General features: G+C 46.1%; 1 protein-coding gene across 4 annotated transcripts in view; it reads right to left on the bottom strand.

Moving 5' to 3' along the window:
* slit1a (slit homolog 1a (Drosophila)) overlaps positions 1-25168 on the bottom strand; it is a 110217-nt gene that overhangs the window by 78438 nt on the left and 6611 nt on the right. For all 4 annotated transcript variants that reach the window (XM_069658164.1, XM_069658166.1, XM_069658165.1 and 1 more), the window contains 3 exons: positions 18439-18510; positions 15322-15393; positions 13786-13857 (listed from right to left, as the gene is read on the bottom strand). In XM_069658164.1, coding sequence (XP_069514265.1) covers positions 13786-13857; positions 15322-15393; positions 18439-18510 — 216 coding nt within the window. The remainder of the gene's footprint in view (positions 1-13785; positions 13858-15321; positions 15394-18438; positions 18511-25168) is intronic.

Below are 25168 nucleotides of genomic sequence, written 5' to 3'. Positions count from 1 at the left end.
ATCTTTTTACACAGTCTCTTCTCAGGACCTACAGCATTGAGACAACTTCCACATTCCCAACAATCTTCCGAGGAAACTAATTCGATTGTTGACACGGGCGCCCCGGAGCTTCGACTTTACTCGAACTGTGAGAGAAACTTTTATCAGCTCTCCACGTCTCTCCGCTCTTGTAGGAGCGAGGGTGTTAACACGGATGCATCACCGTCTTTCAGCTTTCTATATCCAGACACTCAGGTAGGAAAGGTGAATGAGGGTGAGATTGCCGAGGGGGCCGAACGCAGCACAACAACGCTTTGCAAATTCAGTCTCCATAGAAACTATTAAGAGCGATACTATATAAAGACAAAGGAACGAGGGAGAAGTCAAACCCAGACCTTATAGCTGTCTCAAGCTGTAATGATTTCACTGAGGCGTTTATCACAAATCCATCTTTGATGAGTCTCTTGCCAAAGTTTCTATCAGTAACGACTCCTGTAAAAAGTCTCATCAGTTCCTCGAATTGAGACAAACCAAAATCTAAGATGTTTTACAAATAAAGGTATGAGAAAGTGCTGAGAAGGGAGGAGAGGAGGAAAGCAAGACAAAATAAAATGGTTGAAATGAGTGTAGAGGAAGTGTGGAGTGCTGTCGGCTTCCAGTCTGTTAGCTTGTTCATGTGAAAACTCTTTGTTAGCCATGAATGGCCTCCTCTCTTTTACAACAGCTTTATGAAGTGGAACCTGGACAAATCCCCTCTGCTCCCAGTGTAAACTGCACACACTGAACTCACTGTACCTTTCTATCGAGCTCTAAAGAGAATTAGCTACCCTTCTTTAGAAATGGGGAAATAACAAAGTACCTTGCTCCTGTATAAACTTATTTTTTGACTACTTTTGAATTTAACTCCCTACATTTGTTTAAATTGATAGGAGAGCTGAAGGGAGACAGGACATATTTGGGAGAAGAGAGCGGGGGATGACATGCAGCAAAAGGCCGAGGTCGGAGGTCAACCTGCAGCCGCTGTGTCGAGAACTGTAGCCTCTGTACATGGGGCGCCTGCTCTACCCACTTAGCTAAACCAGCGCCCCCAACATTATACCTCAAATCTCCTTACCTTCTACTCTTGAGGTGATTATTTTCTTTCTTAATTATTGCTGGTTGCCTGGCCCAGATTTCACCCTGTATGCACAGGACAATGACACATAGAGAGGACAATTCCTTGGTGTATCCATCAAAGTGTATCACACAGGAAAGACAAAACCTGCTGGAAAACAGACAAGGCAGGGAAATCATATTTGGAAGAAGAGGCCTCTAGTGATTATAATGTCCGTAAGCCGAAAGGTAGAATTTTAAGCAAGATGGATGACGTTGAACTAGTCACCATAATCAAAGACGTTGATGCAGATTTAAAGGTGCAGGACACGCCCAATCCGACTCAATCCGGTAGAGCAGGTATATTGGTGCATGTCTTCCCCCACTCTCTACTCCCCACATTTCCTGCATCTCTTCAGCTGTCCTATGTACGTAAAAGGCAAAAAAATGTTGCATCAGTACTTAAACTTTGTCTTTTTTACACAAGTATCTGGACTTTTACTTGAGTAAAGAATGTGTGATCTTTTGCCGCCTCTGCTTCTCTCTATTTTGTATTTTTATAAATCGACTAACTTTGGGTTTGGAACTGATGGTGAGACCATAGACTGTATAAATATGAGTGAGACAAACAAATTTGTGATTTGTGGAATTGTGATGAGCATTTCTCACTCTTTCTATAACATACCAAATACATCATGAGTAGCACAAAGGAGCTGTGCTGCGATGTGGCAGGAAAGTGGCCTAATCTACAAGTCAGAAGTAATCTCTGTCTGTGGGCCTAATTAAGGTGTCAGGGGGAGGGAGCAATAATGGTGTGTGGCTATGCGTTACGGATTAACACACACATGCATAGATTGCTTTTGGAGGATTTAACCGGGGTGGGCGAGGAGGATTTAAGGAGTGGCGGCGCTACTTTAGGGCGAAGTCAAATCCAAGAGCATCAGACGTTGCTCAAATATCCCTCCGTCGCTCGTTCTTCTGTCCCTCGACTTATTCAGATGGCTATTTTATGAAGTGTTGACACACTGGGAGAGAGAGTGGTCATAGAAAATGTATGAGTTTGTGTGTCTGCCATTGATTTCTGGCCTTTGCCGTTGTCCTGCTTAAAGTATCTGACCTTCTGTGGCCTGTAAATATCAGGAAAGGTCTCGGGGATAATGTATTGGACAGAGGAATGCTATAACTTACAAAGGCTATAATGATTTGCCCCGTTCTCTGACAGTATTGTGTGTCTCTGCGTCTGGCTGGGACACTCTTGACTTCATGGGAACCGTCTGCATCTCCAGGTCCGGGCTGGGCTCGGGGTGACCTACTACTCCTATATTCTACAAGCTCTCACAATCCAATGCTGGTAATATCCACTCCACTAACACCAGCACCAACAACACCCCCTCCAGCCATCAGCTTGATCTCCACATGAAAGGGCCTGCGAGCTCATTACCACAGCCTGGGGCTCATCAGGGCCTCCAGTCCCCGGGCCTTTTATAAGCCAGTGAGGATGGAGAAATCCAACCAGGAGGGAGGAGGAATAGAGAAAGAGATCTCATATAAGGCGTGCCATCCAGGCAGCCAGGTGTTAGCGGTGCAGATAAGACTCGGGCTGGAAGTAATCGAAGTGGAGGAAAGGGAAGCGATAAGGAAGGTAGGACAAGGTAGATGACAGAGAGGAAGTGAGGTACAGTAAAAGGGGCACAGGGGGGAAGATGGAGGAGAGCTGACAGAAGGTGGAGGCTTTCTTCTCCTATCTCCGTGCCGTGTTTCATCCTCCGTAGGGCCCCAGTGTCACTCAGGCCTGCTCCAGCGGAGTCCAGCTTTGAAGTGATAATGGGGCTTTTGGCTAAAGCTCCGCTGCAGGTGCCCCCGGCTGCCTCTCTCTCTCTCCCTCTCTGTCTCCCAGCACGGCCACATAGATGAGAAGAGATGAGAATCCTTTCAAAGTCTACAGATGAGGCCAATCTTTCTTCTTTCTACCTCCTTTTCTTTTCCTACGCTTTATCTGCCAACCCCACTTACTCCATCCCCACACTATTTATTGCTTTGCAGGCACTGTCTGTCACATTCAGGTCCTTCTATTGCCCTCTAACTCATTTTACACTCTTTCCACTGCTCTCATTCTCCGTCTATTTACTCGGCTGAATTGCTGCACTACACTGGATTCGGGCGAAAGGGGATTTTAAGCTGCCCAAAAACAACAATTTAAAGTTTATGAGGGATAAAAAAACAACTTTCCGAGCTGTATAAATAACACATAAAAAGTGTTTTATATTCCTCTCCGCTTCTGACTTTATTTCTGCTTTCGCACTGTGCCGTCGATCTCTCTTTCACTCCCTCCTTCTCAATCAATACCCTCTGTCCCTCTGAGATTGGTGTGACTGCAGGCCCTGCTCTGGTTACAACGCACAACAGGTATCACACACACAGATCTGGCTGCATCTCTGATATAAAACTAATTCCTGGATGTTTCGTCGGGGTGGGGCAGGTGTGTGCGGATGCTTTTCGTTGAAACAGCGGGGAAGGCGAATCGATTCCATCCCCCAGCGACTTCCTGTTGTAGCGTACAAAGCTACTAAGAAAAGACACCCCCCGCACAGAACAACATACTGTTTCTCATCAAAAAATATCTCCACACTGGGCATACACGTACACTCTGGGGCTAATGAGATCACTGCTCCATGCTGTGATAGCAGCAGGAGAGCATTGAGAGACGGAGCCAATATTGGAAACAGATAGGCATTTGTACTGGAATTCAGTTTTTCCTCTCTGCTCGGCTCACCGGCCCTGCGCCGCTCGATATGTATTTTTACTGGAATGTGGGCAGTCCACTTACCTAGCAGACAAGTGTCTTTTGTTTACTGAGAAAGCGGGATGGCTGTGGAGAGAGAGCAGAGCACAGAGGACAGACGGATCTGGCTGGATTCAACTTTTAAAACAGTTGATCTTAAACCGTGTTTAAACTTTACTTTCCAGCTGCTGCTTCTGTTCGTCGTCGTCAAACTGTTTACATGCAAAGGTGACTCGTGATTCTCTGTGAATAACCAGATATGGCTTAAAAGGTCAGATAAGTGTTTGCATGACTCAGAGGAAAAGTTGTTTGAAAGGCAGCGTCTGACTGGGTCTGCTGGTCGATGGAGCAGAGCCACAAAGTCAACAAAAGAGGGGAAATAGACGGATTATACTTTCTTAAAGACCCCTTCCAGTAACATCTCCATGTGGTGTTTCTCATGTGCTACAAGACATATCAGGGACAACATCAGCAGTCATCTCCATGGCTGGGCCTGTCTGCTTTTAAACTGCAGTGTACCAAGGACAGGCTGAACACCACGTTTTCAGATTGGCAGGTTTGAGACGTCACAAACCTAAGGAGCCAATCCCGTTAATGGACGGGGTGACGCTATGCATATCATTATGTGTAACCTATGGCAACCACTTCAGCCATGAGCGAGCCAGCTGTCACCGTCATTGTAATGCAAACTCACTACTGACTACTAACGTTAACGTCACTACTACTAATTACTACATTTCAAGCTACCTAAGTTTCAACAAGTTGCCGCTAAATGATGGCAGAGACGTGTTTTGTTTTCATGACGGAGCGGCGGTCAGAAATGTGCATAGTGGGCGGGGCCTATGCAGATTCGGGAGTTTTTAATGAGGGAGAAGGAGGAGATGCCTTGGGAGGATTTTTACAAGGTTATTAAACGTATTTTGCAGAAAAAACATATCAGACACAATTTATTATTTCAAGCAGAGCATTTTATATGTCTTAAAACATGACTGGAGCTGCTCTTTAACAAATTAATACCTTAATAGATGTTTTACTTCAAATTTAAAGCACTGTGAACTACTGATGTAGAGGTTGTCCATTTGTTTGTACATATTTTATATCACTAAAAGAATTATTCAAATAAAATGTAAAATCTCGAGTGCTCCACGGTGGTGCAGTGGTTAGCGCTGTTGCCTCACAGCTAGAAGGTCACCGGTTCAAACCCCGGTGGGCCTTTCTCTGCGAAGTTTGCATGTTCTCCTCGTGCATGCGTGGGTTTCCTCCGGGGTCTCCGGCTTCCTCCCACAGTCCAAAGACATGCTTGTAAGGTTAATTGGTGACTCTAAATTGCCCGTAGGTGTGGGTGTGAGTGCGAAAGGTTGTCTGTCTCTATGTGTCTGCCCTGTGATTGATTGGCGACCACACCAGGGTGTACCCCGCCCTTCGCCCAATGACAGCTGGGATAGGCTCCAGCCCCCCCCCCGCGACCCTGAACAGGATAAGCGATATAGATAATGAATGGAGGAAAATCTCAACACACACGTCATTACATATTTTGTCCTGATTGATGTGGAAAGATTCGGCAGAGTGCTTAAAGTTTGCTTTTTATAGCACTCAGTGTAACAATAGATGGGGTGTTAAAGGAGTGAATTGGGCCTCTTAAAGAAAACAACTCCCTAATGAAATGTGATCGATGCCGTAGGACGCTGATGTTGCCTTTCTACGGCAGATTTGGATTCATTCGCTGCAAAGACACCGCAAGGAAACAATGTCTGTGGGTCTAATAAAGCTGAAGTTAAAGTCACAATATCGAAACATTAAAAAACTGAACCAATAAGTTGATGAGGTGGAGCTTAGGTAGCTATAGATGCGAGAGTCTTGCAGCACTAGCTAAAGCTTTGCTTTTAGTTTGTGTTGTAACATTATTGCCCTTTACTCTTTTTGAAACCTCGATCTTCAAGACACAAAATCATATGCAAAACATTTGCAAAGAGTAGAAACAGAAATATTAAAAGTCTGTTAAAAGTGCCAAATTACGCTCCATCTTTAAATGAAGAAGGTTGTCTTCTGTATCTAAATGTTGTGTTGATGTTTGCCATAGCCGCAATGCATCTGGTATATATTATATTGAAGCTTCCACCGTCCACATCAGCAAATTCGCAGCTCTATCAGTGCTGTAAGACGGAGGTTATGTGGCTTAAGGACACCTCAACAGTTGCAGGAAGCCAAAATCTGCCTCACCAAACTGAGAAGCTTTGTTTTGGCTGAGATTCAAACCAGCATACCTGTTCTCACAAGTTTGCCTCTCTTCTTCTCTTCACCCAGCACGCTCTTCACCTCATTAACCCCCAAGCGATACAAGGCGTCATCTTTGCACAGTGAAACGCTCAGTCACCAAGTTTTCAGGTTCAGCTGCTATGTGGCAGCTCTGCAGCATGTGGAGTCTCAGGAACAGAAGGCCTGGAGGTGTGCTAAGTATAAAGCCTGAGAATGGACCTGCTCACCACAGACAGAGAGGAGACAGAGCTCGGGGTTCACACACACGCAGAAGTATAGCCACAGGGAAGAGGAAGGAGTTCAACCAAGCACTCTTCTTCCAGAGGATAAAGGGATGTGCCTTAAAGCCTATAATTACACACACACACAACTAAGAATCCAAAAATATCTTTCCGTCCATTACACCACATTTTTCCCAAGCGATGGGATCTCACCTCGTTCAGAAAATAGGAGGTGCTTTTTGAACCTTTTCACCTCCCGTCTCTCTCTCCCATCATCTCTCTCTTTCTCTGTGTGTGTTTCGCTCGCACAGAAAAGTTAAACAGAATTCAAATCTGAGCCCCGCCGAGCTTTGCTTTCTGCAGGAGCAAATCAGCAGGAGGTGGGCAAAGTATGTGTGCAGGGGTATTTGTGTGTCTGTGTGTGAGGGCATAATTTGGCCTGCAGTTTGTTTGTTTGTTCTTTTTGAAATCTCAGAATCAGAGACAGAGCCCCGAGGCCACAGGATAAGCCTGGAACAATCATTTACTGGACGCGTGTGCGGGTTTGCCGGTCAACACGTGCGCGTGTGTGGGGAGTCTCGTGCTTCTTCCTGCTTTGGGTGATGTCAGGAAGTATTCTGACTCCCCCTCTTCCTCTCCCTTCCCTCGCCCTGGGGAGCAGAGGCTGTGTTTTTGGGTCTGCCTGGGTCACTTCCAACACTGCGCTCCAGAGCCCAAAGTCCAGACCCTAACAGCTCATAACTAGAGATTACACGCAGACACTGTAGTCGTCCTGCTAAGCTCCTCACACACGACACTGCCACATGACGATCCGGAGCAGATAGCGCTGATCGAAAGCCCAGATCTGGAACCGAACCGTAACGAGACGGACAGATGCACTGAGCGAGGGAAACACCTATTGCAGGGAGATTACACCCTATTAAACCTGTGATGAATGAGCTGGATATTTCCTACTGATGGCTGCATTCATACGCCATGCTGCTTAAATGTACAGAGACATTATGCACACACATGGCCACTATGCATGTGTTCATACACACTCACATATAAGCAGGACAGCTCAGCTATATGGGTTGTTATTCCTGGCTGGATTTGCAGCATTCCACGAGCCCCTGCTTTGAGATTCCAAGGAGTAAGGGAATGTGTGTGTGTGTGTGTTTGTGTGTGTGTGTGTTTGAGGACACGAGGGCAGACTTTTCTCCTGTGTGTGTCACTTCCAATCTGGACCAGGCAAAGCCAGCCGTCACAGAGGCAAACTGTCGACAGCGGCTCAGAGAGGAGGAGGAGGAGGAGGAGGAGGAGGAGGCCTCCATTGGCAGCTCCGCGAGTGAAGTCCCCGTGTGTGTATACTCATGACGGATCTAGACCACACTGTGATGTCTTATTCATGCCGTATCAATTCATAATGACCAGGCCAGTCCCCAATGTGCACACACACACACACACACACACACACACACACACACACACAAGAACGCGCACATGTGTTCAATCGGGATGGTCATCGCAGGGAACTTGTGTGCGTGCGTGCATGTTTGGTTAAAGGAATATTTAGAGCATCAGAGCGAGTATGTAGAGCAGTGTGTACCAGACACCGGACACACACACACACACACGCAAAACAACACTGATGTCCCAGCGCTTTAGTGTGAATATTTAACAAGCCTCAATCCATCTGTTGAATAATTCACGAGTTAGGACACAGAATCGTTAGTAAATATAAACACCGCTGCTTCTCTCCCGCTTTCGCCGCATCTCTTGCACCTCTGACCGTCTCGATCTTTCTTCTTCTTTTGTACTTTCTTTATTCCTCTTTCTCTCACTCGCTCCCGTTGTGCTCGCGGTTGTGAATATTTCAGATGGCGGAGTGGTTTTTAAATTACCCCCTTTTGGCTTCCGCTCTGCTCACATGGTTTGGTCTGCATTTCTCTCTCACACACGGTCCGACTCGTAAAGAAAACAGCGACAAGCCATAAAAGCCACTTTTACCAGCTGACAAGGACAGGGGCAGGAAGAGGGGCCGGGGCACCGAGTGAAGGCCTGACTGGTACTTTTTTGGTTGGCCGCAAGGTCAGGTATTTCAAACTCTAATCAAATCTTTAACCTTACATTTGGAAATTCGTGACTCAACGAATTACTTTACCGAAATCAGGAAAAATTTCCCCAAGTGGTATGTTGCCACAACATAGTTTGGGTCTTTCATCCAGGTTTTGATACGACTCTCTGAGCTTCAATGAACTTTCCTACTTTGCATGACTCCGAATAAAGTGCTGAGCTTTCTGTATCTAAATCATCTAGTCCACTTGGAAAAATTTAGGGCCACGTCAACGGTCCTGCTACATGTAATTGCGTTATTTAAGCTCCATTAAGTCTTTTCCTTGTGTGCTTGTTGTCTTTGTTCTCTGATTTGGGTGTTTTAATTCTATTTTAAACTGGTGCGCTGTCTTGGCCAGGTCCTTCTCAGAAAACAGATGTCAATCTGAAAGCACTTCCTGGTTAAATAAAAGGTTAAAAGCTTCATGTTTCCCTCTCTGATACCTGTGGAGTAGCTTAGCATTATTTACAGTTAAAAAAACTAAGCCTTTTTCTCACACTGGTGCTCTGTGCAGGCCCAGCCTCTGCCTGAAATGACACAGTCAGCGCTGTCCCTTTAAGAAACCCCGCCCCTACAAGCCCACTTTCTTCTGAAATTAGCATTTTGACGCAGGTTTTTCAGACCCGGGAAGACCCGCTAATAAATGCCAAAAATTTTGAACGATGTTCGAGCGCTGCTCGGACAGAGACGGGCAGAATTTGTAGCTGAGATGACAAGGAGTCGCAGAAGTTACTGATGGAGCGATAGCATCGCGCCGCAAAGGGGGCGGAGATTAACGTGTTGACCCAAGTTTTCTGTTTCCATTATTGCCGGAGCCGAGGCGATTATTACCTGGGTCTACTGCAGAGTCATTTGACCCGGGTCTGAATGCCGATTGTAACCTTTCGCACTAAGCATAAAAGCCGGGTATTTTTTTTTGACCAGAGGGAAAGGGGCTTAAGAGTAGATGCCACTGGAGGCTATAAAAATGTTTTACTTTTGGGTGAACTGGCCCTTTAAGTAGCCAGTTTCTCGGGTGCCTGCAGGTATTTTGCTTCCAATGCCACCAAAGTTAACTTTCCTCACTGAAGTCTTTGCTGTCAGTGTTTACTTAGTGTCAGACAAACCACAGTCAAGAAATCAGGATGTCTGCCATCCATGGCACAGAAACCTCCTGATGAAGACGGGTTGCCATGAGGACGGCTGCCAAGCGGGGGCCCAAACGGTCCTCTGAGGGAGAGAGGGAGAGAGGGGGAGAGAGAGAGAGAGAGAGAGAGACCTAGCACGTCTCGGCAGGTCATTCATAAGCAGAGACAAAGAGAAGGAAACGACAGGACCAGCTTGGACCATTAACGGCCTGCCAGGCACACAGCACAGTATTGCACACACAAGGAGAAAAAAAAATCATTCACGCCAGTCTTTCCGCCAGTCATACACAACAAGTCAAAAGTTGAAAGAGTTAATTTCCTTCCTCTGTGGCACAAAAAGTCTTTGAGCGAGTCTACGAGGAGCTGCAAATGAGAGGGGGAAAATACTGTATCCTGAATGGAAACAAAGTCAGAAAACAAGTGGGATTCCTTCGACAGAGAGATGATTTATAGGTTTAATGATAGTGCACATTATTTATTCTAGATCTCCTTCCCCCAAACAACTCTTTCTTCTCACTCCGAGCTACCGTTCCCTAAGCATCGAGCGATCAACAAACAGAAAACACAGCATCCCTCCAACACAAACAGCGTCAGGCAGCCTCGGCATCAGCACATAGCTGAAGCCGCTCTTTTATCTCCAGTCAAAGCCATATAAAGAACGTAATCCCTCGCGTATGCTGCCATCCACACATTAGCACACAGAGATGTAATTATAGTGTGATTCTGTGTGTGTTTGTGTCTAATTAGTGTTATTTACATTTTTCCTCTCTCTTGCATGTGTGTCACTCAGCGTGTGTGTTTAGAGTTTGTGTGTATCAGAACACCCGTCGTCAAGCATTAACACAGGATGAGAGATGTTGCAGAAGGGTGAGACACATCCCCTCTCCGAAGGCTTGCTCAGCTCCCCTGTAGAGCAGGTACTACCACACCCTTCCCTCCCCCTTCATACCTCCCGGGGAGACCCACAAGGGAAAACCTCTCCTAACCGTCCCCTCACCCCACCACGTCACTCCGCACGTTAGCCATTAATGCAAGCAACACCCCTTCAAACAAGCCTGTGTTGGTGCCTGAGTTGTTTGTGGCAGCAACCAGCAACACGGTAGGTAATCAAAAACCACAAAATACCCCTTCACCTACTCCTCCCACAATCCCCCCATCCTGAGCCCAAACCAGATGCTACTCCCCGGGGCTAGCTACGAGGCTAACTGCGCTGCACTCCTCCAACTCCGCTCACCTAGCTCTCTTTTTTTCCCCCTCCTTCCTTCCTCCTGCTCTCCCACAGCGAAAAAGGCACTAATTACAGACGTGGATGAGTAGATTACAGATCTGAAGTGCAGTGGAAGTGGGATGAGGAGAAGTCAGGGGTGGTGGGCTGGAGGGAGGAGGGGGGGCAACAGGTCGTTAACAGTGATGAATGCAACTCTATTTTCACTGTTATTGTTCGCCGGTGTTCTGCGCAAGCGGCTCTCACCTCTGCGCCGACGTTCCCATGCCTTCTCATCGGTGCCATCCATCACAGGCGGCTTTAACTAACTCTAACTATCTCTAATCATCTCGAATCAGTTCCAATTATCTCTGCTCTGCCCCTCATGCATCAGTGTCTCTGGTATCTCTCAGGCACGGCGAGAGACGGAGGAGCGGGGGTGTAGATAAAGAGGTATGCTCTCGAACACGGCTCGGTACAATATACTCTATATATGCTCTGTCGCAAGCCTTTGTTTTGTACATGCAACAGCAAATGCTGCACGTTTTTATCGACTAAATGTCAAGCTTCTGCAGAATTATTGCAAAGATTAAAAGAATATTTTGAGAGTAGGTTTAAGCAGGACGGAGAGAATGAAAAAAGGCCACTTCTCAAAATCTTGCATTAATTCTCCATCTTCTCTTTGGAGTGAGAACTCATTACCCCGTTAGCTTAATGACTGCAAGGGAGTCAAGTGTTTAAAACTCCCCACAAATCAACAGTCCTTTGCTCATTTAACCGACAGTCTTTTATTAACCCAGCTAGCTTTTCCTCAAAACTTTTTAATGAGAGCTGCGATCTCGTCTGCGAGCGCTCCCTCCTCTATCCCCGGCGTTCGTCTTTCTGTTTGTCCTCTCAGCGGGAGGCCGAAGACAAATAGCCACTTTGTTATACAAGCTTTTCCCTCCCCAAAACCCCCCAGCTCCAGAAAGAGCCGAAAAAGAGTGGAAGGAGAGGAAGAGTGTAAAAAGTAAAGAAAGGGGGCAATTAAATCAAGAGAAGAGAAACCATCTGGGTTAGTGCTCCACCTGAGGGCAGCGGGCCTGCACATTAACCTCTCTTGTTAGGATCATAAAGACGGACCCTAACAAGCACCGGTAAGCACTTAGAGCAAGTGTAAAGACACACACACAAATATATATATATACAACCACGGACGTTCTGTCTCTTTTTCTGTCATCTTCAGACACACACACACAAATGTGCACATGAAACAGCGCCCAAAGTCTCCCCCTGGGAGATGAGAACCTTTTAAGTCCATTAAAAGCTGCTGGCGGGAGCGAGACGAGGCTGTAACCTAACCGCATCAGACTGGAACCAGAACCCGCCGTGTGGCCCAGACACACCACTCAGGAGTTAAGAAACGCATTAGGAGAAACCTTTGTCTTCTGCCGCTGCTCCTGATCCCAGGCTGCTAGCCCCAATTTTTTAACAAGGGCGAGACATAAAATAGCGACTGTCAATCAAACACAGGCACCGTAAAGATTGCATTATTTTCAATCCCATGGCTCTAGAGTGTACATTTGTTTTAACTGCTAAAGAATGTACGGCACTTCCACACCTGAAAAGCTTCAAGGCCCATTATGGTTCTCTTTTATCCAACCAAGGATAAAGAACAAATGAGTGTATACACAGGCACATAGCGAATCGATTAAGCAACGTTAAACAAAGTCTCATTCTCCAGAATGTGGTAGAAAAGCCAGCGCCGGGTTTAGAATAATGAGCGTGAAGTTAGATTGGATGAAACAGGGGAGCTGTGTTAGCACAATCCTCTGGCTGTTGGCAGAGCATGCCGCTCCAGATGGACTAATCACGCTTGTTCAAGGCCATCCGCTGGTCGGGAAGGCCTCGGTCTGCTCTGTGTCTGCTCCAGCCCGACAGACAACCCAGCACTGCTCAGTGTTAGCAAACCCACAAGCAGGCAAACTTTGCCCCCCAAAGGATGAGTCTTTGCCCCTGAAGCCCTGCAGGCTGGTGTTGGCCTAATGAAAGGTGACGCGAGGAGATAGTTGCAGGGAAGTGACAGATAGTTTCAAGATGGTGTTGAACATCAAACGCAAGATAAACAGATGGAGCGCTGAGGCCGGGATCATGGGTTAGTAGCACCACTATGTGTATTGAAGGGAGGGAAATGATTTTTCCATGTCCCACTGTTTCATTATTCCCAGATGCTTCAGGTAATCTGAACTGGAATAATGGAAGCTGAAAGGATCAGCTAGCAACAGGGACACTGATTATCTCAATGAAAAAAAGGAACATTGAGCCGTGTTGCAGATGGGAATAAAAGTTTAGCGTTACTGTGGGATTGTCTCGCAGCATGCGGCTCATGACTGTCAGGATGTGTGGGTGTGTGATGGAATGGGATTGGCCTTAACAAGTGGAAACCCAGTGAAAAGCGTGATGACACATTTCATTCATACGATGGAGGTATACGAGTCCTTTGGCAGTGAGCTTTGCAGACTTCTCCTGTGACATAAAACGACCTCATTAAGTAACGCAGACATCATTTCACCTTGAACAGAGTTCAAAGTCTAGTTCAGTGTCCCTTATTTCAAGTCCCAGAGTCACACCAACTCCCTGTCACCACTGGATCCTCTCACAGACAGAAAAGCGGAGTCACTGCAGATGGCTTGGCAAGGAGTCCAAATTATGTGTGAAGAACTTCGATTTCCACTCATGCAGTTCAATTTGTCTTATACAGTGGAAATCACAGGGTGCTCTTCGCACACTTAACCTAATAAGTCAGTGTTAATGGCCTTCTGTCAAGTAAAAGTGAACCTAATTGTTCTTTAGTGTGTAAACCAAACCGAGCCAACCTCTATCAGACATATTGAAACCAGGCGCTGCGGCATATTGTTGTGGTACATAAAATCTCTCAGCAGCTTTGGGGGCTTGCATATAAGAGAAAAGACAAAGAGAGAGTGCGTGTGCATTGACAGAGAAGAAAAAGTGTGCGTGTGCACAATGAAATAAAAAGTGAATGTACTTACAGTCGAGACAGGGCAGGGTTCTTCTGAAACAGCAACTCAGGAAGCTGCTGCAGTTGATTACGGTTCAGCCGCCTGCGGCAGGGAAAACATACGATCAACCAGTGACTTTGTATTTGTGTGTTTGTGCATGTGTGCCCTTGTGTAGGCTGTGAATAATTTCTGCTTGCTGCCGTAGAATCGGCTTAGCCACAGGCTATTGTGTTTCAGCGTGCACTGAATGTCACATAAATATCCAACTGAAAGTTCAGGGGAATTAAACTTCTAGTCAGAGACAGCGCCGTAAATTATCTCTGCACAGTTAAATTACAATGCTGCGCCTGCTAGAATTCAGCGCTCTGCCGACTTTCCCAGAGTAACGGAACAGCAACATTCCCAGTTAAATAAGTGAGTTAAACCCTTTAGTTATCTGAACATGGACAGATTTTATCTGTGGTGAAACATCAAAACAGGATGTTTCTAAATAAAATTAAAAGAATTGGATGAGCCCGCTCAAGCCGAAGGAAGCATCGACAGGAAGGTTGGTTGGCAACAGACTCCATGTCAAACAACTAACGTCCAAGACTCGCAGGCTTTATGCAAATACAACAATTAAGTCAACGAGGAACAGACTGTGGCTAATCTGTTGGAAACCACAACTCTCTTCTCCCCTGAAAGGCCCATCACAGGCTCATGGGAGTGAAAGCAGCGGCTGTGGCACAGTGAGGCTGCAAATCTGAAAGGCAGGCCGGTGCCATTACTTGAGACGGATTCAGACAGATGTTGGGACCTGAGCCACTCGCTGTATACACTGAGAGGAGCGCTTGGCCAGCTGAGGTGGAGATTTAGTGTGCATTCGGCATTAATGGTCTGCTGCCTCTGTGTTCACACTGAAATGTACCTGCTGGTGGGTTAGTGGCTTTTAAACATTAGAGAAATGAGCCGCCTAATTTCCACATTGGTCTGGCACATGGATACGTCTACCCAATGTTTGGATCTGTACATGGCCTCGGGTTCGGTAATGTAAATTGTTAATGTGGGTTTCAGATCAGGGGAAAGCTTTTATAAATTAACCACAATGTGTGCATGACGGCGTGTGTCCAAAAAGTCATCTGCTGTGCAGGTTTCCATGTGGGTAGCACTATTGATTTGCTAATGAGCTGGTTTGAGGTGTGGGTGACTGTGTTTGTCTGTGTGTTTTCCCAGCCGGTTTACAAGCTGTCGAGGAGTCCTGGTGCTGTCCAGATGAGCCAGGGTCTGCGGTGGGGGAGGCCTCTTAAGCCCACACATCCCACTGAGGGCATTCCTGTCAGGCTAAGCTAATAAAAAAATACTCCCAGCCCGCGCTGTACCCTCTCCCAGCACCAACCCCACCACAATGGAATGACAGGGAAGTGCCTCATACTTGATGCGCCATTTACGATCGGTTCCTCCTGTTAGTCTCATTACACTAAGCACTGAGAACGGATCAGTTGAACGGGCGGTATTTTCATTTGAAGTTTAGAAAAGACGTGTTATTTCATGTTAGCTTGTGTACAGAAACCCCTGGGTGGTACTCACAGTCTCTCCAGCTCCTTCATGTCATCAAAAGCCCCGCGCTCGATCACAGTAATCTGATTCTCCATCAGCTGCCTGCAGAAAGAGGACAGAAAGAGAGCCTTAGAAACGACATGACACAGTGTGGCTTTGACAGTTTTACGAGTCTGCGGACGGTCGCTCAAGCTTTAACAAAGTACAGGGGGCTTTGGGGTTTGGGTGGCGAGACTTCTTGCTCTATGTATATTCAAGCTGGGTGCAGTATATTCAACACCTCTGTCTCTCTCTCTCTCTCTTTCACACACACAGGGCAGTGGTGTGGACTGGGGGCACGGTGTGGAATCTTGGCATAAGGAGCAGAAATAGCAGCCAGGAAAGTTTCTTAGGTGGCTCACAAAGTGTGGCTCTGGTGTGGTCCTCTGGGTGTAGCGGCTGGGTGGAGACCAGACGAAAGGTAGACAGGGGGTCAGAAAGTGCGAGAGGGGAAACTGAGGTGGCCTCCAAGAATTTTACAATTGGCACAATCAAGGGAAAGAAGGCTGTGTGTGTGTACGGTTGGACAGTATCAAAGTTGCAGGCAGGACTTCAAGGCTGTTAGTCAAACAAACATGCATGCACACAAACATACAGTACACGCACACAAGCGGGAACACATCCTTCCCTCACCTCCATTGCCAAAGCTAACGCTCAGAAAAAAGGGGGTCTTGGATGGTTTTGGAAGTGTTACAATAACACAAGGCCAGGAGGGAGAGAAAAGCGTCCAGCAGCTTTAGAAGCAACAAGAGCCTTCCTTCATTACGTATACAACTGTTCTGTGTTGAAGGCGAGCTCTCATGTCTCCTGTGAGGCCGCGCCGCGCTGCAACTCAGCAGTCTGGGCTTCCTTCCCCATCGAATATAAATGCTAATCACTGCTCGCACTCCATAAACATAGAGAGAAAAGTGCAATTCACCTCCGATCTCTTTCTCATGAATTTAGATGGAATTGGAAAAAATCGTGATGAGTACTTTTGGATTGTGAGAACTTTTTTTTTGAGACACTCTGAGGGCATCAAGCCAACAATATTTCTGATCTCTTTCTACTTTCTCGTGATGTTTCCTCTGCATTTCCTCCTCACACACACACATGCTGATTTAGACCCTCCCAGCACCCACTGCCAGACGTCTGGAGGTAAATCAGCTGTGTTGATTTTAGCTCGACAGGATAGATGGCAGCTGACTGTAAAGATAAACCTCTGTTCCTGTTTGGCTCCTTCTGAGGGTTGCCCGGGGGTCAGCGGGATCAGAGGTCAACCCGCTGTTAGTCTTAATGCTGTTGGGGTCGCCCCCCAATACACAGAGACAGACAATTTCCTGGTTGCGCACACAGACATGCCTACATCATAGTAATCATGCATCATGTATACGGTTGGCGAGCAGTGTGTGTGTTTGCATGTGTGTGTTAAGTGTAGCACGGTGGTGGCTGTGAGGGAATCTTTGTCTTCAGTGGCCCTCCAAGGAGTTGTGTCCTTCTTACTCGCTAGTGACAAGCTGCCGACATGAAGGCATTTAACCTCCATGTGGGGGGAGAAGGTGGTGCAGAAAAGGAAGCATGCTTAGAAACAGGAAAGGGGACGAGGAGTCGGGCGGGGGATCGATAAGAATTCGATTTTGATTCCGATTCACAAGGTCCTGATTCGATACGATTTCCGATCCAATATCGATTTTTTGTTAGGGGTATTTCACTTACAATATCAATTCAGCTCTAACCTGGTGCATTATCAACATTTTTAATGTTTACAATAAGAATTGACCCCAAAGAAGTTACATCACGTACGTTTTATTTAGCAAGACCAACACACAACAGTCAAAACAATTTTATGAATTAAGATTATAAACTTTTTTTCTAGTTTCAGATTTTAGTTTGACATCTGGCTCATGATTTTAATTAAAAAAACTGGGCTTCAATTTGCGCCACGAGCGTGAAGAACAAAACCGCACAAGACTAAGAGATATTTTTTGCTCCCCTAAATATTTTGTTTTGAATTCAGTCGCTAGAATCCCGAGCCACACTCCATACCAGTTGGTGGCGGTAATGAACCATAACATTTTTGCCAACTGCAATAAAAGACAACAAGAAGAAGAAGAAGGGGAAAGGTATATTGTAACAACATACCGAAAATACACTCGTGACCAAAGCCGAGAGCAGAGAGTAACATAAGCATCAGTGCAAAATGAACTTACGTATTCGTGGACGCAAACAAGATAAAAAGACGATAAAAAGGCGATCACTGATGTCTCTGTAGTTGGTGTAGTAAACAAGTCCGGGCATGTCTCCCTCACTGCCATGTTTTGGGGGTGATGAGCTGAGTCATGCTGCGTTCAGGAGCGCTCAGAAACGTGAGCGATCAGACACGTTTTTACACATTTTTCAAAGATTGATCTCGGGATTTATTAATCGATATTGGGTCATTCAAATGAGAATCGATTCGAATCGGAAAAATCGGGAACATGAGAGAAGAAGCCAAAGGACGACGCAGATGGACGAGTAGAAATGAGCGTTTAAAACAGTCAGGATTTGCTGGGTTGTAGGAATTATGTGCAGCTCGTGTTACATCTAAAACACGCGCAGGTCTCCGCAGCTTCCCCTCTGGCTGTGTTTTTAACACCCATACTCACAAGCGTGTGTACACATATAGACACTTTTACAACTACTTTAATACCTGAATTCACAAGTGCTGTTTAATTTCAACACAGAGGGAGTCAACGACTTCACCTGAATGTGTTGAGAGCCGATTTACTGGCTGGCGCTTGTGTACACATTACATGTATATGTGTGGGAGCAGAGGCCAAGTGAGTGTGCGTGTGTCTAAGGGACAATAAGTGCTACTACAACAGACAGAATACGGTGAGAGAGAAGTCCATTACTTCACGAGCTGCAGCCAGTCCGTAGCTTAATGTACTCTGGAGTAGGACTCTCAACGGAAGCATCCCCACTTCACTGGGTTTATGCTAATTCGAGCAGCTAGTCGGTTCAACTTGTGAGCTGAAAGGTTAGATTTGAGTCAGGTATGCATGGATAGATAAACTCAGACACCGACATGCACCACAGATACATATTCAAATGTCTCGTCATCACATGGACATGAAGGCGAGTACTTACAGAACTCGGATGTACTTGAGTCCAGCGAAGTCACTCTTGGTGATGCGTGTGAGGTTATTCCCATTCAGCTCCCTGCGAAGACAGACACGCAAACATGTGTGAATTATTTATCTTTATTCTCCCTCTGAACCTGTTCAGCCTGGTGACTGAAGGAGCAGACGGAGGCATGGAGGCATCCCAGTGTACTGATACCTGAGTCCAAACCTTAACTGAAGCTTTGCAACACTTTTAACCACACGACATGCACGCACACACACACACACAGAGCGCCCCAAGCTGTTTGCTAAAGCACGGCGTAATATATGCTGAAAATATCCTTAATTGCTGGCTGTTTTATGAAATGCAAATTGCTTCAGATGCGATGTGAAATGTAACACTCGGCACATTAATGGGTGGAATCAGAAAGGTCGTGTTAAAGGGAAGTTCACGCTCAGGTCTCACTCCGCTGGGAGATATTAAGAAGTCCTATTAAAATGGAAGCCACATTTGAGCCGCCTGTTTGTCTTTCTGTTCCAGCCCTCTCCCACCGACACCCGCAACCCCCCCTCCTCACTCTGTCTGTCTGCCCTGTCCTTCTACTATTGGTGGGGATTAGCAGGAGCCAGCGGAGGGGATTTGGGTAGGGCCACAAGGCCAGAAAGCTAAGTGCTGTGGATATAATAGGAGCAGCCTCCCTGCTGAGAGCTGGCCATCGCTGCTAAAGAAGGAAGAGACGACATAGTTGAAAAAGAGAGATTCTGAATTTACCGTTGAGTTCTTACGACTATCATCGACTGGCTGATGATAATCATTTCCAGAGTGTTGTATATTTGATGAACTTACAATGGATTCAGCTACTTCTGCTTATATAAGAAAGACTTGTATTGTGCTTTGTTGCTGCAGAACTGAAAGATTTAACCTCAGTTGCAGACTGTATTCTCATGACAGAGGGAAAAGAAAGCAGGCAAAGCACGCAAACATCTCTCTGTGCTACTGCACTTTTTAAGCATTATTGGTCCACCCTGTCCTGACCCCCCCCTCCCCAACCCCCCACCTAAAAGCAAAACCAAAAAACTAGTTCTAAATCCGAGCCGAAAGCGCCGGTCTCTCTCCTTCTCTGGTCTAATGACCACTCCAGGGACTGTAGTGCTATGCAGTAAGGAAGAGAACGGTCATTATAGACAGATGGTGTGTGTGTGTGTGTGTGCATGCATGCGTGTGTACACAGGTGCATCGACAGGCCAAGCGACAGGGCCACGGGAAATAAATAATGGCCTGGGCTTCATTAGCCTGGGCTCCGATACACACACATGTGGTGCTCATTACAGGTGCTTACGCAGATAGGAATACACACACACATACACCCACACACACTTCTGGATTCCCAGTGTCTTATCTTCAGGGTGGTCAGTGCTGAAGAACCCCGGAGGACATGAAAAAGAGGAAAGATAGAGGAGGAGGGAGATGGTTAAAGTGAGGGGTGGTGTCGGAAATATGAGTCACACATAAACAAGAGAAATCCACACTTTACTGCTTCAGCAACAAAGTCTAACTTTATCCATTAATAAGCGGCATGCCATCGTTTCTGCGTGTTTAAAGCAGTTACGCAACAACATCTCAAAGTGTTTTGGAAGTTTTTGTGACTGATCTAAATTTACCGTTCCTTGAAATGCCTCCAGACGATGCTGCATTATCCCGCTCAAAGTGCCCACCTTAAAATCCTCATTGCCCTGCACCTGCTCCGCAGTGCTGTGACATTTATGCTCAAATGCCACCAGCAGCCTATGATGCTTTAACTTGTCAGGATTCACACTGTTTATGACATATTCTGACCTTTCCCATTGGCATTTCGCAAACAGAAACCAGGCAATGTTTTCAAGTGCTGGAGATTGCCCAGGTGAAAATCAGGTTCTTGAAAATTGCCCAGGTGATAATGCTCCCTCTTCTACAAGGATTGATGATTCGTGCATGCTGATATGACCTTCTGCAGTTACTGTTATACTGAGCTGTAAATAGCACATCCGAATCGGTTGCCCAAGCATGCACTTTGCATAAAAAGGTAATGTGAACACTGCAGCTTTATGATAATAGCACATAGTCCTTATATAGTGCAATAGTGTTTGACCCCTCTGGTGACCCAAGGGAGGATTCTGTCTCCGGGGAAACTTGCCAAGTTACTCCCGTCTGTGAGGATGCTCTCTTGATCTGGTTGATAGAAAGAAGCTGGGATTCAGCTTTAGATAGGGACATCATTTTTCCATGCACACCCACACACTGCGTAGAACAAATGTCGGTGAATAAATTGACTTTAGACATGCATAAAACTTTGGGGTTAGTCGTGCTCGTCTCTGTGAGGATTCCACGTCTGTGTTAAGAGCATTATGTTAAAGCAATATGAAGCCGATGCCTCCAAAACTAAATCTGCTGTTTATTAGCGACAATATCAGTCACTGCTATTTTCTTTGTTCGACAGTCAAAGGAAGCAAACAGTGACTTTTGGCACAGCAGCAAAGGCGCGTCACTCCATTCACTGCGGTTCTACTGTAGGGGCAGAAACCTACCACCCACAACTGCTTCAGTCAAATCCATTCCATCCTCTGGAAACTCTGCAAGGATTTCCAGCGCTGACACACTTCCTGAAGTGCAAGCGGATTTATGACATCACTATCTAATCCCTCCTCATCTTCCGTCCTGAGTTGATTGATGCCCGTGAGTACTTCCTGGTGCACCTTCCCTCGGGTGGACAAGCGGCGGCTATGCTCCACTGCTCCACATCTCTATAATTCAAAAGGTGCTCAGAGCGCTGCTACAATGCTGAAAAACTCATTATGTTTATTTCTGCCAGCTGCTGGGGTCCCTGTGCTGAGGGGGACCTGGTTCGAATTGAGCAACAATACATGAAATAAACCCCGAGACTGCAGGGAGGATAAGCAAACACACCGGCTGGCTAAGGCCTGCGCACAGATACAAATATCCACATGTGCTTTGTTTCTTGCACACACACACAAAGAGCATAATAATATACTGCAAAGGAATGCACACAAGCACACATACTGGCATGTGCACAAAGTGGGGAAGGCTATTTTGTTCTGTTGGGAGCTGGTCAGGGAGAAATACTGATCACAAGAGAAACTTCTGTTGGCTGTACAGCCTTTCACCGACATTATTGATTTATGCAGAAGCAGAGCAGAACTGATATGAATGTAGACACAGTGGGACATTGTGGGCTACCAAACAAGTAAAAATGATTAGTTTAGCAAGCCTAATAATGCAAACTGTTTGCAAAACATTCCTGCCACAAGTCTCTGTTGGGTTGGAGGAATAACACACTCATTCTCAGCCAACACTGTGGTTAGACATGACTCGCAAAGGTGGGTCACTACTGGTACCAAGCTTAAAAGTTTTATACATGAGCCATAAAACAGTCGGCAAAGCAAAACGTATACACCATCAAAGTGCACATAGCAAGACACAATGTGGCAAGAGTTGCAAGCTCTGCAAACGTAGCTAGCGGGCTTACAAAAGCTAGCTTTACACTCACGGTCATGAAGTGCCTCCTATAATGCAGCTTATATTCTTTCAGCATAGCAAACTGAAACAGAAACATTAGCATGGAGGCCGCGTCAGACTGTCGCTAACGTGGATCTTAGCTACAAGTTGGCAATGGGAGTCTGCGGTGCAGCTCATGAAGCACATTGGCTCGGCTATACGCCAGCAAGCTAACGGTAAGCTAGCAAGATTTTAAGTCATGCGAATGGTTGACATAAGTTAATTATAATTTAAAAGTATGTTCAACGACAGGACTAGCTAGCTAACCAGCAATTTCATTGTCCTGAAAGCAACTTCAAGATTTTCAGAACAGTAAACCATGTTTACTGTCAGTGCAGCCAGTTGCATGTTGAAATGGCGAATAGGGTGTGAGATTATCACTGATGTGATCCACTGTGTCAATAAATTTAGAGGGTGAACTTGTTGCAGAAGTTGTTCGGAGACTTTACTGCATCCTTGTTGCTACATTTACTGATTTTAGATGTCGGCTAGCGAGCACATACACATTCAACAGAACGACTTCATAGGTTACCCATTCTCAGTAAATTAATTGACACCTTAGAGCCAATCAAAAGTCCTTAATCTATAGTTAAACTGGACATGGATGCATCTTTCTATTTGCAGTCCATAGTTCATTCAGACTGAGCTATAATGAAGGCCAAAATGACTACATTTTGAATTGAGGTAAAAGCATCTCTCCCCTCTTCTCTGAAAGTAGACATAAATGACTTATTTAGGTGCTTATTTTTTGCAGTGCAGCCATTCTGTCTCGCTGCTGTGAGCGCCACAGGACCATTTGTCCTGAACAGCTTTAGCCTGGCGGGGAAGACAGAAGACAGCTGATTGAGGATCTGTGGCACGGTGCCCTCCAAACTCCTCACTGTGGTAACGATCTAATGATCAGAGGCCTGAGGTCGAGCGTGGATGCTCATTAACCACAATCACACACTGATAATGCTATTTGACCAGACCAGCACGCACTCTCCCTAATGAATGAAGCGAACAGGTTGAGAAGCTGCGGAAGAGTGAAGCTTTTTCTCCTCCTGCAGACTCCAGGACATATGGACGTGACAGCCGTGAAACGCGCAGGAGGAGAGAAAGACAGAAAGAAGACAGAGCTGCTTCGACAGTGTTGTTAGCTGCCTGAAAGCGACGGTGTGGAGCAGTGTGGTGGAGTGTTACGAGAAGCTGCGAGGAGCTGACGGGCTGTCTGGGAAACGTCAGGGGGAGAGACGCGGCCTGGTAGACTGTGAGGAGAAAGTGACCTACATACTAGTTGGTCCAAAAGGGCTACAGAACCAGGCAGTACCAGCCCGGCCCGCTTCCCACTCACAGATAGAGAGACTGAGAAAATTAAAGAAAGAGAGAGAGAGAGAAAGCAGACCACCGTGACCAAAATAACACTCTCTTAAACCCGACTGGAACACTTCTGTCCACACTAAGAGGTCAGATTTCTGCTCAGCTCGAACAAAACATTCCCTCACATTGAAATGTGGCTTTCAGACGAGCAGTTTCGGCCCTCAACTGTACATTTTTAGTGTGTGTGTGTGCGCGCGTTAGCGAGCGTTTAAAGTGTGTGTGCGTATGTCTAAGAGTGTTTTCCCAGCTCCTGTGCTCCTCAAGGGCTATTTACAGTTTTCATTCTGCTCAGTCAGGTCTCAGGAGCGAGATTACTAATAGAGGAGGTAAACACCAAGCAGATCCCACACATGCACATAAGCCCCTCAAAAAACCTGCTAACACCTGGCTTTTTTGCTTAGTGGGAAAGGTTACGCTACCATGGTCAAATGACTCTGCAGCAGACGCGGGTAATTATCGCCTTGGCTCCGATCGGCAATGATGGGAACACAAAACCCGGGTCGACACGCTTATCTCCGCACCGATGCTATGACACACATTGAAGATCCGGCCACTGTCGCGTTAATTCAGAAGAACAACATACAACGGCAAACTTGTCCTTTGTCTCGTGCAAGATGCAGCAACACTCGCAAGACAGCGAGGTCAGAGAGCTTCTTCTGATCCGAGGGGAAGAAGAAGTTTCCGGTGCGTTTGTGACGTCAGATGGTGACGCAGCAGAAAAGAGACTGAAAGAGTATACTTCACTGGCAATGGGAAAACAGACAATCGGCATTTATTAGGAGGTCTTCCCGTGTCTGAAGAACCCACGTCAACGAGCTAATTTCAGTGGTCTTGACCCATTCAGGGACTCCTGCCTCTTCCTGGGCCTCTGTCATTTCATAACAGTCCACAGGTAAAAGTCAGGGACAAAAAACTAAGTGTCTGGGACCACAAGGCCTTCCCTCTACAGCAACAACCTTGACTCAGAGTCTCAGAGTTCACATCGTGTCCCACATGCAGCTGTAAGCAAACCAGATAAGAAAGACTGAGCGATGGGAAAAAGAAGCCAAGGAAAAGACAAGGGAGGAAAGTAGTACACAGGCACTTTCTGATCAAACATAGATAACTTATGACACTCTCCCAGGCCGGAGTGAATCAATTAAACATCTGTTCCAACGTGTGTTAGTGGAAAAAAGAACACACACAGACAGGGCCGTAGCAGAGACTGAAGGGTCTTTCATGGTTTGTACTGTATCTGTAGTTTGTTCAGTGACAGACGCTGAGGTTCTGTTGTGGCTTGGAGTCTCGCATGAAGGCACTCAGGCTGTATGAACACGTACTCCGACTGTGAGTGTATCATGTGGACTCAACATCTGCTCTGCCACATCTATTATGTTTCAGTTGTTCCACACAGAAGACGGAGAAGATGTTTGCCTGACAGATGTGCGCTGACGACGGGGAACTTGATTGATGCTACATGCGTGCTTGAATCTGTCTGTTGATCAGAATGGAGAATAAAGAGTTGTTCTATGTTCGGCTGTCTTCCCTACTGAGCACGCTGACATCTGCATTCCTGCAGCTCTTGATGAAGATAGGCTCGTGTGCTGGCTGATAACTCCACTGTAAAGGCTGCAACAACAAGTCAAATAAGTTCTTAGACTATTTAAGGGCAACTTTTTTGATAGTATGCAAAAATAAATATTCACTGATTTTAGCTGCTAAAATGTGAGAATGTGCTTTTAACATTTGTCATAAATGACTGTTAATGGAATCTCTTTGGTCTCTGTTGGTCCGAAAAATACATTTTAAGACCTGTTACTATCCCTGGACATTTTATAGGATAAATTATAATTTACTTATTAAA

This window comes from Semicossyphus pulcher, unplaced genomic scaffold, assembly GCF_022749685.1.
Source record: "Semicossyphus pulcher isolate SPU_LCO1_2020_fin unplaced genomic scaffold, fSemPul1.0.p SCAF_12, whole genome shotgun sequence".
NCBI lineage: Eukaryota > Metazoa > Chordata > Actinopteri > Labriformes > Labridae > Semicossyphus > Semicossyphus pulcher.
The sequence above is the reverse complement of the archived record's forward strand: the minus strand, read 5'-3'. Positions and strand labels throughout refer to the sequence as shown.